Source organism: Barbus barbus, assembly GCF_936440315.1.
Source record: "Barbus barbus genome assembly, chromosome: 41".
Lineage (NCBI taxonomy): Eukaryota > Metazoa > Chordata > Actinopteri > Cypriniformes > Cyprinidae > Barbus > Barbus barbus.
Genome location: NC_136719.1, coordinates 15,770,920 through 15,786,779, shown reverse-complemented (window position 1 = coordinate 15,786,779; position 15,860 = coordinate 15,770,920). Strand labels below are relative to the sequence as shown.

Below are 15,860 nucleotides of genomic sequence, written 5' to 3'. Positions count from 1 at the left end.
AGATGTTGTGAGTATGTTGTGTATAGGTTTTCTTTTAAGGTTTGACCACTATTGTTTTTCACTATTTCTACAGGGTAATGACATCACACTGGTGACACGCCAACCATGGAGAGGAGGGCGTGGAGCCCGAGAGTCACAGGACTTTGAGATTGTTTTCAGAGAGGTGAGAGCCCATTCATCCATACCGTCATTAATATTGAAGCAAGACATGTGGTTTAGCATGACATGGGTGATTTCTTGTTTGTAGGAACACTGGCAGCGTCCCGATGGCATGCCAGCAACCCGGGAACACCTGATGATGGTGCTTGCAGACCTTGATGACATCTTGATCCGTGCCTCGTATCACACAGAGATGCGCTCATCCAGTATTTCCGGGGTCCGCATGGATATCGCTGTGCCCGAGTACACTGGCCTGGCCCAGGCTTTGGAGGTGGAGCAGTGCCAGTGTCCTCCTGGTTACCGTGGTCTGTCCTGCCAGGTAGGAACAATGCAGCTTTGCTCTGTGTCCAACTGGATGAATCGTAGTAAAGGGTTGCTTCCATGCTAGAGTGATGATGATGACAGTATTACTCAATCCAGACATGTGTCCGTTGTCTCTGTGTTCTGTAGGACTGCGCTCCTGGATACACTCGCACAGGAGGAGGCTTGTATCTTGGCCACTGTGAACCGTGTGACTGTAACAGCCACTCGGACTCCTGTCACCCAGAGACTGGCATCTGCACGGTATGAAGCTTTACCAGCAGTTTTTTAACAGAAGTGTGTCCCAGAATGCTTTAAGGCATAAACACAATCCCATTCATAGAAGAGTGTGCTTTCTCTTAGTCAACAGTATTCCAAATATATATCTGTATAATATATAATACAATATGTATGGAAATAATTATATAATTTTTTTAAAAAATAATATTAATTGCATCATAAATCGATAGATACATAAACAAATCACTGTTGCTTTTACTCACAAGTTGAATAAATATGTAAACAAAATAATATTATTACATTGCATACTAAGGAAATAAATCCTTTAGTCAACTTGAGCAATACAGTTATACAGTACTGATGCATTTCTGTATAATATATATATATATATATATATATATATATATATATATATATATATATATATATATATATATATATATATATATATATATATATATATATAATACAATAAAAAATAAGTAACACAAAAATGAAATAAACTACCATATAATGATTAATTAATATGTATTTAGTCATGAAAACAATTCTATTTGTAACAAATTGAATGTCATGCAAAAGTATGTATGTGTGTGTATAAGCTAAATAATAAATGAATTTAAAATAAATAAATATTGCTTTTACCCTTAGAAATTAAATACTTAAATTATTTAATTTAATTATATTCTAAATGTCTTTAAATTTAATAATTAGTTAAATCTATTTAATTATGCTTATTTAATGATATTTATTATACATTTTTATAGCAATTATATTGTTTAAATAAATATTTAGTCATATAGCAGACGCTTTTATCCAGAGACTTACAAATGAGGACAATAGAAGCAATCAAAACCAACAAAAGAGCAATAATATGTGAGTGCTGTGACAAGTCTCAGTTGATCTATTTCAGTACACGTAGCAAGGTTTATATATATATATATATATATATATATATATATAAATATAAACTCATGCTTACTCCTTACTACACTCCTTTACTCATGCTAATCCATACCACATGTGATATCTTTTTGATCCTTAGAACTGCCAGCACAACACCAAGGGTGAGCTGTGTGAACAGTGTGCTGAAGGCTTCTTTGGAGATCCAACTGCTGGAACCCCTGAGGACTGCCAAGCATGTGCCTGCCCCGGCACTGACCCCGACAACCAGTTAGTCTTAACCTACCCCTGTAAACCTTACCTGACCCTGCCAGCTTCTGCTTTCACAATATCTGCCTCACTTGCAGCAAGGTTTTCAATAGTCATTTTATGTGCAGGTTCTCTCGTACCTGTGAAAGTCTGGGTAACGGAGGCTACCAGTGCACTGCCTGTCAACCCAGCTACACCGGCCAGTATTGTGAACGGTATGCTCACGCTTCCTGTGCTGTTACAATGGAATTCAATTAGATGCTAGTATTATCACTACAGTGTTTAATGTGATGGTCCTCTTTCTCCATAGCTGTGCGCCTGGATATGTTGGAAATCCGCAAGCTAGAATCCCCTGCCGTAGTGGTATCTGTTCATTTACTATTACTTTTAATGACCCCATGAAATCAAAATTGGAGGCTTGTGATTTTCAGCCAAAGTAATTTTGCTTGGAGGTCTAAGCATTTATATACTAGTGAGCTCATAAAAGCCAACTATGAATGTAAATATATCAATTATGCATATGAACACACACACACAATACCACTTTGGAAACCATTAGCAAATTGAGTGTTTGGCAGTTTTAAAAAAAAGGATGCCCCAACTATCTGTTTCAACTCTTCAGTTGCTTTAATGGGGTCTCTACACAAACAGTTGAGGCACATTTATGGGCTCCTGTATTTGTGAAACCGCATTTCTGTTGGACAGATTCTAATAGAGTGTGTTTGTCTGTCATCAGTTGCTGAGTCTCTAGTGGTGAAGGTGTATCCAGAGAGGGTTGAGATGGCACAGGGGCTTCCAGTCACTCTCAGGTGCCAGGTGACTGGATATCCACCACACTATTTCCTCTGGTCCCGTGAGGATGGACGCCCAATCTCCAGCACAGCAGAGAGACGCAGACAAGGTACTGCCCACATTCCTACAAGCATGTTCAGATGACTAGTACAGGATCTCTCAAGACGTCACAAATGAATCTACTGTAGAAAGCATGCATTTTATTTCTGTGCTGGCAATTTTGAATTTTCAGCAGCCATTACTCCAGTCTTCAGTGTCACATGATCATTCATAAATCATTCTAATATGATTTGCTGCTCAAGAAATACATTTATTATTATCAATGCTGAAAACTTTTTGATAGCTTTTTGCAGGTATCTTTGTTGAAAGTTCAAAATACAAAGTTCAGAACATTTTGTAGCATAAATAACGGCACAAGTGATAGTATGTGAGTTCATAAGCATGGGAAACGGTTTCATTCCACATCGCAGGAGAGGAGTTGCATTTTCCCAGTGTGCAGCCCAATGATTCTGGCGTCTACATCTGCACCTGCCGAAATCAACGCAGCTACAATAGAAGCCAAGCAGAAATTGTTGTTACAAGTAAGGTGTTTTTTTTAATTACCATAAAAAATATGCACATTATTCTAGTCTTTCACGTTACACTGATTACATGTATGACAGCAAAACATTTTTAAATTAGTTTTTAAACGTTGTTTTTGTTTTACCCTCAAGATGCATTTACAGTAGAAAAAAAACCTGGTTGGGATTGCTCATTTAAGAATATATTTGTGAATTTGGATAATGTGAGGTGTTCAAGTATGTATACATTTGATGAACCAAGTACGAATTTGATGATATTGAGTCATTTAGTATTCTCAAACTTAATTTTTTAATTTTTTTAAAATATTTGTAATATTTGTATTTTATTTTAGAATTTTATATAATGTACATTTATTTATGCTTATTAATTTTGCCCTTTTTTGGGGGACACGCTGGTCAAGGTACAAAAACGTTTTTCTTTCTTAATTGACATACCACTTTTCCCTCACCAGCCTTACCATCCAAACCTATTGAAGTCTTTATCGAGGAGCCCAAACTACAGAGTGTGGCGGTGGGATCTACAGTTAACTTCATCTGCACAGCCAAAAGCAAGGTATGAATGTCATATGCGCACACATCCATCACAGACATAATCTTAGCCTCCCTGACTTCCAAACAGATGGGACAGAGAGAGAGAGAGAGGATTTGGCTGTGATTTATGAATGACTGTAAGTGAAAATATTTGAGGACATGTGCTTCTCTCGTAGCTGCCAGCGTACACCCTGGTTTGGACCCGTAAAGGCAAAGGCAAGCTGCCTAACCAGGCCATGGATTTCAATGGAATCCTGACCATTCATAACGTGCAGCCTGAGGACGCAGGCATCTATGTTTGCACGGGCTCCAATATGCTTGGCATGGACGAGGGCACAGCCAAACTCTATGTCACAGGTTTGTGATTGGCACCACATCCTCTAAACCTCCCTGCCTTTTAGTTTTCTGTCTTTCTCAAGTTGCATGTCTCTTTGCTTTTCTTCACTGCCCCATTTTTGTGCTCTTTGTGCAACATTCTGCTTTGTCTTATGGACAACAGCATGGCTAACTCTTCGTTTTGTGTTTAAATTATCACATTAATAAAAAAAATGTGCTTTTTGATTACTTCCTGAGTTTGTTTTTTCCCGCTTACACAAACTTAAAAGGCTTCTCGTGTTGCCAGTGTAAAATCTTTACGCCAGACAAATTGATACAGCTTGTGAATGAAATGCAAAACTTTGTACTCAATAACTAAATCTCAGAAAATGCTTTTTTCAATCAAATCTAATCCAGCACCTGAATATATCTTTTTTCTTAATACAAATTCATGATTTTTTTTCTCATGCTCACAAAGGGTGTTGCGGGCTAAAATCCAAAGCAAAAAGCTGATTTTGCGTCATGAATATTGGAAACTTAAAATTTGTTTTAATTTGTTTAAGGACTTCTCATAAATTCCCATGATGATCATTTTGTTATGTGAATCACATATCAAAGCAGGCGTACAAAACAGACTCCCATGAAGACTGACGACAATTTAATCATATTAAACATTTGGTATTAATGTTTTCTCAATAAAAGTTGGTTTTTGATTCAGAATATTATGCAATTGCACAATGAAACATGAGCACAACAAATTTTGTGCAAGTTGTTCATAAGATCCATTTTTATGTAAATTGTTGTATTACATTCAGTGATAACATTTTTGATTTACACAGAAATTGTAATTTGTACACTGACATTGAGCAAAATTTTTGTTAAATATTTTACACAAATGATCACATTAAATTGGATATATGAAATTTACATAAAATGGATTCATGTGTAATTTGCAGAGATATTTGTGTTTAATGAATAAGGGCTAGTCTTTTACTATCCTTCAGTCTAATATGATAGTGTTCTTAGTAGCGGTCAGTGAAATCAGCTGCTGGTGTAATTGGGTGTGGTCATGGTGGTGGTTCTGTGCCAGGCTTCTTACTAGTGGGGGATTTGTTTTAATTTCCGGGCATGTTTACTGTCATTTCCCTCCTGAGGTGGTTTTTTTGGGGATAGGTGGTTTATAAGGTAGGGAGGTGTCATAAATACTGGGACTCGTCAGCCAAAAGGACTGCAGGCACAATCCCGTTCCTGAATCCAAGATGTGATTCCACCTCTATTTTGTCATGGAAATATTCTTCAATTTTGTATTTGAAAATGGTGCTATTAATAGTGCAGTAGTTTGAATGTTGACTTTTTCCACGAGTGTCATATTTTCCGTTTCGAATTGTTTCTATTTTTTCTCTCTTTTTGGTCATCTAAATGGATTGGAAACTGCCAGTGGTTTAGGCAGTGAGATTTTTTATGAGATATATTATTTTTTTCAGCATTTCAAATCCAACTGTTTCTTTACAGGTTTTGTAAACTTAATTATATTTAGTAGTAATTAGAGACATTTCATAGATAATGCTTTTCAAACGTTGCCGACAGAGATGTGTACTGTAGTTATTGCTTAGAACTTAATTCCATATTTATTTTGACTGGTTTGACAAACTAATGTAAAAAATATCTTTGGTTTACATTTACAAACACAGTTACTATAACAGAGTGATGTTTATGTTGACATTAAGGTTTCATGTGTATGTTATAGCAGCTTTCAAACATTTCTCATGCATTTGTGTTTTTTCATTGTATTTCATTGAATGTTTTACACTAGAATGGTGCTTTATAACTTTTTTGATTTTCTTTTTAATCAAGCATGTTAGGTATATTCAGTTATTTTAGTAATTAAAACAATATTTAATTTTGTACATTTTGAAATGGTGCTGTATCTTGAAGTTTTTTTTTTTTTTGTTTTTTTTTTGTTTTTTTTACAATATGATTCCATTGTATTTGATTTGTCTAAACTGTGAAATATATGTACAAATTATTCTTTAAATGGTGAACATATTAAAATAATAACAGGTAAAACGCTTTTGCTCTGTGGAATGAAACTGAAATCCTAAGATACTTTTCTCAATCACAAGCTGTATTCAAAGAAAATACAAAATGAATGTTTATTATACCGAGGTAAAGCTTTTACATGTGTTGTGTTTTGATACTAACCTGCATGCTCCTCCACTCCTCTTTTAATTACACAGACAGTGTGCTTACCTTACACTCATTTTAAAATGTCTTCTAAATGATTGTGCATCGATTTTTCAGTAGGAAAACTCAATGCCCTCTTTGATTCTCAATGGGGCAAACTATTGCTTGCCATTTTACAGCAACTATTCTTCATTAACTATTCCAACATTGACTACAATCTAACATGACAAGTGGTGTAAATCAATGATACTGGAGCATAATGGTGTAATGGGAAGAACTTAATTTGCCTTACTAAAAAGCCAATGAGAAGCTTCCTTGTACAAATAAGCTTTATGTGCTGTATATCTAAGTCAAAAGTCCAGATATAAAAGATAAAAAGTAATCATATGTATCATTATATTATTATTATTTTTAGTTTTGAAACATCATTTAAAATTTGACACGTATTTATGTAATTAGGATATGAATGATATCAACCTCTGGCATTTTGAGACGTTTGTAAAGCTACCTATTAAAACATGATTTACTTTCATTAAAATGTAAGCTTGCCTAAACTTATCTAGAGATAATTTAGTCCCCACCTATTGAAGTATAATTTCACAGCAGCATTGCAACAAAAGAAATTGTTCAAGTTGTTGCACACTCGATCTGGAGCTCAAAAGTTATGAAGTCTCTAAGTTGAGTGGCATATGCTTTAAATCACATTGAAATGCTTGGAGGCACCAGTGTGCCACTCTCACAGAACCTTTTGGAGACTCTTGACAGTATCTGCCTGTCCATCATTCACAGAGGCTTCTCAGTCACAGATGTTTTACACAGCCTATGAGATGTTTGAAGGACATAGAAAGCGTAAGTCCATATGGTTCTCTCCCTCCAGGCCTGGAAGGACCTGTTCCTTTCACGCATGCAACCTTCACACTCTGCATGCTTTTACCATCTCAATTAGTGCCAAGGTACAACCAAACTACAAGCATGGTGCAAATATTACAAAAATAGCTTAACGACCACCAGAGTGTTATACATATTTATTCTTTTAATGTTAATCCTGTTTATGACCACATACTGTACATAAGTTTTTGAGTTGTACGCAGAAGCATTACTTGATATGGCTAAGCTTTCAAGACTCGTATGGGTCCATTGAAACAGTGAAGCTGCATGCTTACACAGTTGGGGACTTCTCTCTGTTGCTAAAGTGTCTTGTATGATTCTTATTTTATTAGTAATTTGTCTGTAACAGATTTTTTGGTGCTCAAGACCAGTTCTGTATCAGATTGGTAAGGTGAATTCTTTTTGAATGTTGTTCTTCAAGGTGCATGCTGTTATATGTGACCAAACCACCAAACATCACACTTGTTACCTAACAGAGAGGGGTCCCCCACACATTTCATCAGCCCAGTATCATGCTTTTGATATGCAAGACTATGTTGAGGTATATCAGATATCAAATAACATCCATTATTCTTCAAAGATCATACTGCGCCTCATTTATAATGGTCATCACTCATGCGTACATGTCCAGTGCACTGAAGTAAGCTCTCTCAAATTTTATAGACACTATTTAAAAGATGGTTTCACTTTAGTATGAATTTACTTGATTTATGGTGATCGATGGATGGGTAGATTAATAGATGGTTAGGTAGACAGGATATATGAGCAAGTAGGTAAGTAGACAGATTGGTAGAGAAATGGTAGATAGGTTAGTGGTTATATAGATGATAGAGTAGGTGAATAGATAAATGCATTGATGGGTGTATGTATAGACAGAATTTGGGAGGGAAAATAGATAAGTTGATGAATAGGTGACTGGGTGTGGATAGTTTAGGGGTGCACAGATGAATAGACAGATAGATGGGTGGATAGACTGATTGATAGGGTTGGTTAGATGAGTTGAAAAATAGATAAGTGGCTAGAGATAAGTGGGTAAATAGATGAGTAGATGTTTGGGTGGGCAGTAAGATGGGTTGTAGATGAGATGGTTGAGTTGAAAAAGACAGTTATATGGTTGGGTCAATAGATGTGTAGACATACATGGGTAGACAGATGGTTGGGTAGACTGATAGATATAGAGATAGTTACAGTAGGTGATTATATAGATGGATGAATGAGGTGAAAGATTGGTAGGTAGACAGCTAGATGGTTGGGTAGATAGATATGGAGATGTATAGATGGAAGGGTGGGTAGATAGACGAGTAGACTGATAAGATTAGGTAATTAAATAGATGGTTGGGTAGATGGATAAGGTGGAGTGGGTAGATAGATGGTGTATACAGAGATGGGTGGGTAAATGATAAATGAGTAGACGGCTAGGATTGGTTAGATGAGTTGAAAAAGGGGTGAGTAGACAGTTATGTGGTTGGGTTGATACATGTGTAGACATCTAGATTGTTGGATGAATGGATGGCTATGTAGACGATAGATGGGTGGTTCTATACAGTACAGTAGATGATGGGTTGGTAGGGTAGACGGATGAGTTGAAAATAGGTGGGTGGGTAGATTCTGAGATGTATAGAAAAAAGCGAAAAAAGATGGGTGGGTAGAGAAATGAATAGTTGAGAAGGTAGATGGTGTACACAGTGATGAGTGGGTAGATAGATGGATAAATGAGTAGACGGGTAGGATTGAGTAGATTGATAATTTGAAAAATGAGTGGGTAGATAGTTATAGTTGGATTGATAGATGTGTAGACAGCTGGATGGTTGGGTGAATGGATAGATGCATAGATGGTTATATAGATAGAGGTATCTGGGTAGAAAGATGAGTTAGAAAAAAGGATTGGTGGGTAGACAGCTAGATGGTTGGGTAGATAGACATGAGTAGATGGAGAAGATTGGGTAAACGGATAGTTGGGTAGATGGAAAATTAGAAATAGATGGGTGTGTAGACAAATGAATAGCTGAGCAGGTAGATGGTGTAGACAGGTGGGTAGATAGATGAGTGGACGAATAAAGGGGTGAGTAAACGGCTATTGTTTGGGTGTATAGACAGAGAGATAGAGGTGTAGACAGCTAGATGGGTGGGTAGATAGATCTCAAAATGCATGCACAAAAAAGTACTTTTGTGAGTTATGGACCAAAATAAGAACTCTGTTTGTGAGCCCATCATGGAAAAAGTAGCGCTTAAATGCCAAGGCAGCTAAATGAGCACTGTTCAGTCACTGAGAAGCAGACCGGAGCTTAACACAGAGCTTACACAGACCAGTAGTCCACCCTAGTTGGTGAAAGAAAGCTTTCTTTTGCTCTGTTGCCCTGGAATCCCTATAGATCGAGGGCTCGGCGTCCAGCCGAGTTGGCACAGACAGCAGTGAGGGCCTCACCCTGCCAAGCCCCATCTGCCACTTCTCATCTCTTCAAGCTGGCTGCCAAGTGACATGATTTGACCATCATCTCTGGCAGCCAGACACACGCTGCATACGCTGTCACACCACTATCACTTCAAAAACACTCACAAACAGACCTTTCCCAAATGTAGAGCTGTTTTCAGAGTTTTCCATCCATTTGCCTTTTTATATATTTTTAGTGCTTATGATAGAGACTACACAGCAAGATAAATGTGAAAAAACATGGTCAATTAATTAGCATGATATTTAGACCATGAATGAGAAATTAATTTAGCTGAAAATGTTCTTGACCTCTTCCGTCATCGAGAGAGGGTAAGGTCTGTTCTCAATAGGCATTATCTGTAATGACTGGTACTTCAGTTTGAAGTGCTCTACTCCTGTCTGTGATTAACTGGTTTCTATCTCACTGTAGCTACTGAAGGTGCCCAGCCGGTGGCCACAGTAAATCCACCTGTGCTGACAGTCCAACAGGGCCAGCGGGCAGAGTTCCGTTGCACAGTGACCGGCAACCCTGCCCCTGCTGTGGAATGGATAGGTGAGCTAATCTAGAACCCTGCATTTCGGCTCGGGCCCGACGGGCCCCGACTTTTTTACGCCTCTAGGGCCGGGCTTCGGGCTAATTTCCACGTCATAGTTCAGAGGCGGGCCAGGCATCGGGCCTGTTTTGGGTTTCTCCTTATTTTTATATTGTAGACATCCATCGATTAGTGATGAAAAACATTGCCGCGGTGGTGGAAAAAACACGAGACCGTGCCGCGACTAAGAGCAGCTCGATGGGGTTTAGTTTCCCGCAGCAGCAGGTGCGCAAGTGACTTCAGCGCAGCGGAATAGTTCTGCGTTCAAATGCACGCAATAGGCTAAAGCTTGCTGTAAAACCCCAGCAAACATAACCATGAATGTGTCTGCGGGAAATAGTAAGGAGATATTTGAATTATTTACTAATAAACTAATGTTTTCTGAGTCTGTGTCGCAAGGATGAAGTTACTGATCCTGACTCGCCGTCTCCTCATTAGACGCGCCTTTAGAGAGAAATGCATCTTTATTGATTATGATTAAGATTAGAATAAAAGAGTTTTTGTTTTCAATGTTTTTTAATTTTGTTAAGTGATAATTTAAAGCTTTCTATAGATACGTTTATCATGTCTGTGAGGCATGTATTCGCTCAGCTTCGGTTCATTTTTGTGAAGCGCTCCTGTTCAAGAGGCAGAAAGCGCATCATGTTTGTTTTCTTTGTTTTATAAAAGAACTACCTTTTGTTGGTATTGTGAGTGCACACAAATACAAGTAGACCCTTTACAGGTCTGAATGATGTATTACTCTTACCTTTATCAAAAAAATTACGGCGTAGGCTATTCTAATGTGTTTCCACTGAAAATAATCCAAAACTGGTGCCTCCATGTCCTGCAGAGCACGCTTTAGCTTCCACTCTCCGCACAAACTGAGATATAGGTTAGCGCACATTATTATTATAGCGCAGGTTTAACGTTTAAACATTGTTATATGCTTGAACTGTTTTAGTATATCTATAGATTGTATTTTAGGCAAGTCGTGATGATATGAGAAGGCTAAATTTATCAAACATAGGCTATGATCATCTCATGCCGCTGGCCGCTTGGTCGTTACTTAAAAAAACAAAAACTGAGTCTATTTAACGAACAAAAATGCTCCAAACGTTTTTCTAAATTAACTTAATAAAAAAACTAAACGAAATATAATAATTTTGCCATTACACACAAAACTTAACTATTTTAATAGCCGAAACAGTAGTATAAACTGTTTTAGGAGAAGAGGGAAAAAAAGACGGGCTCGGGTCGGACTTGGGGCGGGTAATTATGATAAGCTGTCGGACGTGGGCCGGGCTAGGGCCTGAGCGTCTCGGGCCAGGGCCAGGCTAGGGCCTAAATTTGAGGCCCGTGCAGGGCTCTAAGCTAATCTACATTTGAGAACATAAATTCATATATTAATTTGTGGTTCCTATGATTATGCCAAGTAGGACTTGGTTCTATGACGTGTGATCTTATGTTGGCCCTAGAGCAACATTCCTGCAAAAGAAGACCCTTGTGAAAAAGAAGTACACTTCCCTAGTGAAAAATAAATATACTAAAATGTATTTGAAATACATTTATTTCATGCTAAGTATATACAAATACATTTACATATTAATGTACTTAATAAAAATACCCTACTATACTAAACTGTCGTACTTAAATTGGAACAACTAATTTTGTACTTGATGCACTTTAATTTTGCAGAAGTAGTGCTGAAGTCCAACTAAAGATATACTGAAGTTTGCTAAAGCGGAACTATTTCAAGTATACTTCATGTACACTTTAAATAATTTGTATTTAAAGAGCGATATTATTCAAAGATCATAAAATCCTCATCAATAGTGACATTAAAACACATTTTAGGTTTAATATTAAGAAATGTGCATTGTGTGCAAATAGTACTCCAAATAAAGTTTAATTCTAATTTTTTTTAGTGCTGTCAAATGATTAATCGCATCCAAAATAAAAGTATTTGTTTACATAATACATGTGTGTATATATATATATATATATATATATATATATATATATATATATATATATATATAATATGTAAACAACATTTTTCTAAAATATATACATGCATGTATTTGTATTTATATATACATAATAAATGTAAACAGTACACACACATATATTATGTAAACATACTTTTATTTTGGATGCGATTAATCGATAAGCCTAACCCTTTTTCGTTTCCTTTGCCCAGTCCTCAATATCTGATTGGTAGATAAGAATGTTGTTGCTGGACCAACAAAGGTGTGGATTGAAGAACATGTCCTACCTTGAAATCATGGAAAGCATTGTTTGTTGATGAAGATATTGAGTTTTCAATATGGCTGTGCAGTTATTTATTCCCACATAATATCAACTATTCCTTCCTGACTCCTGGAATTCTCTTATGATATGGTGTTTGTCAGGAGGTCCTGGGAAACGAATCAGTTCAAAAGCTGTCATTCATAACGGGTTGCTGACCATCCCATCTGTGGATCGCTCGGATGAGGGCGAGTACATCTGCAAGGCTCTGAACACACATGGCGAGCACACAGCCCGAGGAGTTCTTCATGTTCAAAGTACACCAGAACAATTCAAGTCAAGATTTACAATGTAACAAGCTCATGAAGCTGACACGTGAGTTCTCCTTTACTTTATAACTGATGTTTCAGGTACAAGTCAACCTCATGGTCTACCCCATGTACAAGTGAGCCCTCCACGGGTGGAAATTCACGAGGGTGAGACTTTACGGCTGTACTGCAGGGCCGTTGGCAGTCCCAGTCCTGCCCTCACATGGAAGAAGAGAGGAGGTTCACTGCCACCACAGGTGAGAAACCAGTTTCTCCTTTTGTCATTCCTCCTGTTACTCAATCAGGGTTGTGCCATTGGTCATATTTTGCCTCCTTTGAGTTTTTCTTTCTGTTTCATCCCGTGTCTTGGTTTTTGTTCAGGCAATTCCTTCTCACGGTTTCCATCAGTTTAAAAGCAACAGTCTCGATGTGTTACAGAGACGTATTGAGGAGCTACAGGTCTGTCCATCTGTCTGATGTCTGTCTCACGCGTCCCATCCCACCTGTCTCGCTTCTCTCACCCTCACCAAAATCTATGTGAACTAAATGCATGATTCATTTAAGCATTCACGTGACATTTACATTTACATTTACATTTATTCATTTAGCTGACGCTTTTATCCAAAGCGACTTACAATTGCTATATATGTCAGAGGTCGCACGCCTCTGGAGCAACTAGGGGTTAAGTGTCTTGCTCAGGGACACATTGGTGTCTCACAGTGGATTCGAACCCTGGTCTCTCACACCAAAGGCATGTGTCTTATCCACTGCGCCATCACCACCCCTACATCCATTAGATTTTAGCCAAATAAAGCATTGTAGATTACTTGCGTGAGTACAACCAATATTTAGTTTGCTTGGTTCAAGTCTGCACTGGTAAACAGGTGTGCTGGTTTTAGTTATCAAAGATGTACAGTGTGGTGCAAAATTCTAGATTGTTCACCCAAAAAATGTGTAAATTTGCTGAGAATTTACTCACCCTCAGGACTGGTGAGATGTAGATGAGTTTGTTTCTTTATCAGAACAGATTTGGAGAAATATAGCATTACATTACCTGTTCATCAATGGATCCTCTGCAGTGAATGGGTGCCGTCAGAATGAGAGTCCAAACAGTTGATAAAAACTTCACAATAATCCACAAGTAATATAAGTAATCCACAAATTGCATGACCGTAATAAATCCATTAAGACATTTTTGACTTGAAACCATTGCTTCCGCCTAAAATATGAAACCTTTTTCCCCATAATATTGCTTTCTCCAGTGAAAAGTTGTCTTGTCTGAATCAGGAGTGAAATATGCACAGATCAAGCACCGATTACAATCAAAAACAGTTCTAATATTTTGAAAAATATGTTGGTGGATTTTGATGTGAGAGGGACAGGAGGGGAATGACTTTTTAACTAAAGGAAGCATTATTATGGGTTATAGACACACATTTTGGCTAGAACCAACGATCCTTTAGTGAGCAAGTGATGTAATACTAAATTTCCCCAAATCTGTTCTTTTATCAAATCAAACTCATCTATGTCTTGGATAGCCTGCGGGTGAGTACATTTTCAGCAAATTTTGCATTTTGGGGTAAACTATTCCTTTAAAGCAAAGGCTGTACAAACCAAATACTGAAATTCATTTGCATTTTACAATTGAACTTTGGACTGAAATTGTCATGCTGATATAAATGTATTTAAATTGGAAAAATGGCAAAATAGAAAGCCAAACAGAAGCAGTGGACCCATTTCTTTTGAACCCCACTGTACATGTTTTTGCACTGTTAGATTTGGGTTATTCGAGATATGAGACATGGACGAGCCATCCCATGCTGCTGGAGGGCTTTGGTGTCTTGCGTACCTTGTGTCTTTGTGGACTGGTTTGTTTTGCATTGCTGCATTGTGTCAGCTTTTCCCAGGGTGAGCTCTGGTCTGCAGTGCGGTCATGCAGAAATTCTGTGTGCTCTAGCAACGGGCCACTTTGAAAATTTGTGAATGGTTTCAGACACTCATTCAACCAAGGCTGCCCCATCCCGGCTCTACTGCCGACATGCTTCACTACATCGTAGTTAAGCAGCTTTACACCTGGATAACAAATATTACCCCTCCCTTCTGAATACCGTTGTGTTTTCTTTTGCAGCGAGTACACTACAGATGTAACTTACAGTTTTAGAGATTCTTTGTATATGTGTTAAAAAGTTGACATCATAATAATCACATTCATGAAACTGCATAATCTTATAAAACTAAGAAATTATACATTTGTTTACATTTGAAGGTTGATTTACAGGCCTGAATGTCTCTAGATGTAGGATTTAGATATTTTGTTGTATAGCCACTAGCTGCTTTAACTGTCCACTGTCACTATATGTCTTGTCGTGTGAAATAATCACTGTCACCAATACCATTAATCAATTACAGGTAATTGGTTCATCATCTGCTAATATAGACCTGTAGCGCCATAAATGTAACACCAATGATTAATAACAATCTGTTATGAGGCATAAAAAAATTACACTGTGTCTTCACCAGATACAACACAAAAAGTCTTAAGTCTAAAAGTGTACCTGTATGTCTTAAGCCACCACAAACATTGCCTTTGCATTTTGTGAGGCATTTGGATTGTGTCTGCCATGTCAAGCTCCTACTTTTTGGATACAAGTAGCGCTCCTCATGTATATTAATCATCAAGCAAGGAGGAGGATATTCCAAATGGGATAAATCTGCCCCCAGAGGGCACTTTGGAAACCATATTGAAGGGTTTTCAAATTGTTCAAAACTGGCCACTTCAAAGGGCCCTTCTGAATGAAGAATTTCAAAAGGTAAAACCAGTGATGGGGACTCGAGTTTGAGACTCGGACTCGAGTGCGACTTAAGTCGCACACACAGTGACTTCAGACTCGACTTGAGACTCGTCCTCGAAAGACTTCAGACTCGACTCGGACTCGAGCTGCGGGACTCGTGAACAATGTTTATTTTTAGGAAACAACTGATGAGCTCGCTGTTATTCCCCTCCCTCCGTTACCTATAACCTGCCCATGTAACACGTGACGTACTACGTATCTGCTGCGCGCGGTGCGGCCACACTTTTTTTATTTTTTTTATTTTAGGCGCGGCCGCCATACATTAGAGGACAACGAACAAACATGTCGACTGCTGTGCCATTCAT

The 15,860-nt window shown here is 37.8% G+C and overlaps 1 protein-coding gene across 14 annotated transcripts in view; it reads left to right on the top strand.

Moving 5' to 3' along the window:
* Nucleotides 1-15,860, top strand: part of LOC306860410 (basement membrane-specific heparan sulfate proteoglycan core protein-like) — a 112,905-nt gene that overhangs the window by 73,292 nt on the left and 23,753 nt on the right. For 11 of the 14 annotated variants that reach the window (XM_079402108.1, XM_079402105.1, XM_079402100.1 and 8 more), the window contains exons 35-49: nucleotides 74-163; nucleotides 248-478; nucleotides 610-723; nucleotides 1,745-1,872; nucleotides 1,980-2,066; nucleotides 2,162-2,214; nucleotides 2,588-2,752; nucleotides 3,114-3,224; nucleotides 3,677-3,777; nucleotides 3,932-4,112; nucleotides 7,044-7,103; nucleotides 10,004-10,126; nucleotides 12,560-12,712; nucleotides 12,806-12,960; nucleotides 13,085-13,162. In XM_079402108.1, the coding sequence (XP_079258234.1) occupies nucleotides 74-163; nucleotides 248-478; nucleotides 610-723; nucleotides 1,745-1,872; nucleotides 1,980-2,066; nucleotides 2,162-2,214; nucleotides 2,588-2,752; nucleotides 3,114-3,224; nucleotides 3,677-3,777; nucleotides 3,932-4,112; nucleotides 7,044-7,103; nucleotides 10,004-10,126; nucleotides 12,560-12,712; nucleotides 12,806-12,960; nucleotides 13,085-13,162 (1,830 nt within the window). The remainder of the gene's footprint in view (nucleotides 1-73; nucleotides 164-247; nucleotides 479-609; nucleotides 724-1,744; nucleotides 1,873-1,979; nucleotides 2,067-2,161; nucleotides 2,215-2,587; nucleotides 2,753-3,113; nucleotides 3,225-3,676; nucleotides 3,778-3,931; nucleotides 4,113-7,043; nucleotides 7,104-10,003; nucleotides 10,127-12,559; nucleotides 12,713-12,805; nucleotides 12,961-13,084; nucleotides 13,163-15,860) is intronic. The other 3 variants (XM_079402101.1, XM_079402097.1, XM_079402107.1) reach the window with 2 other exon arrangements.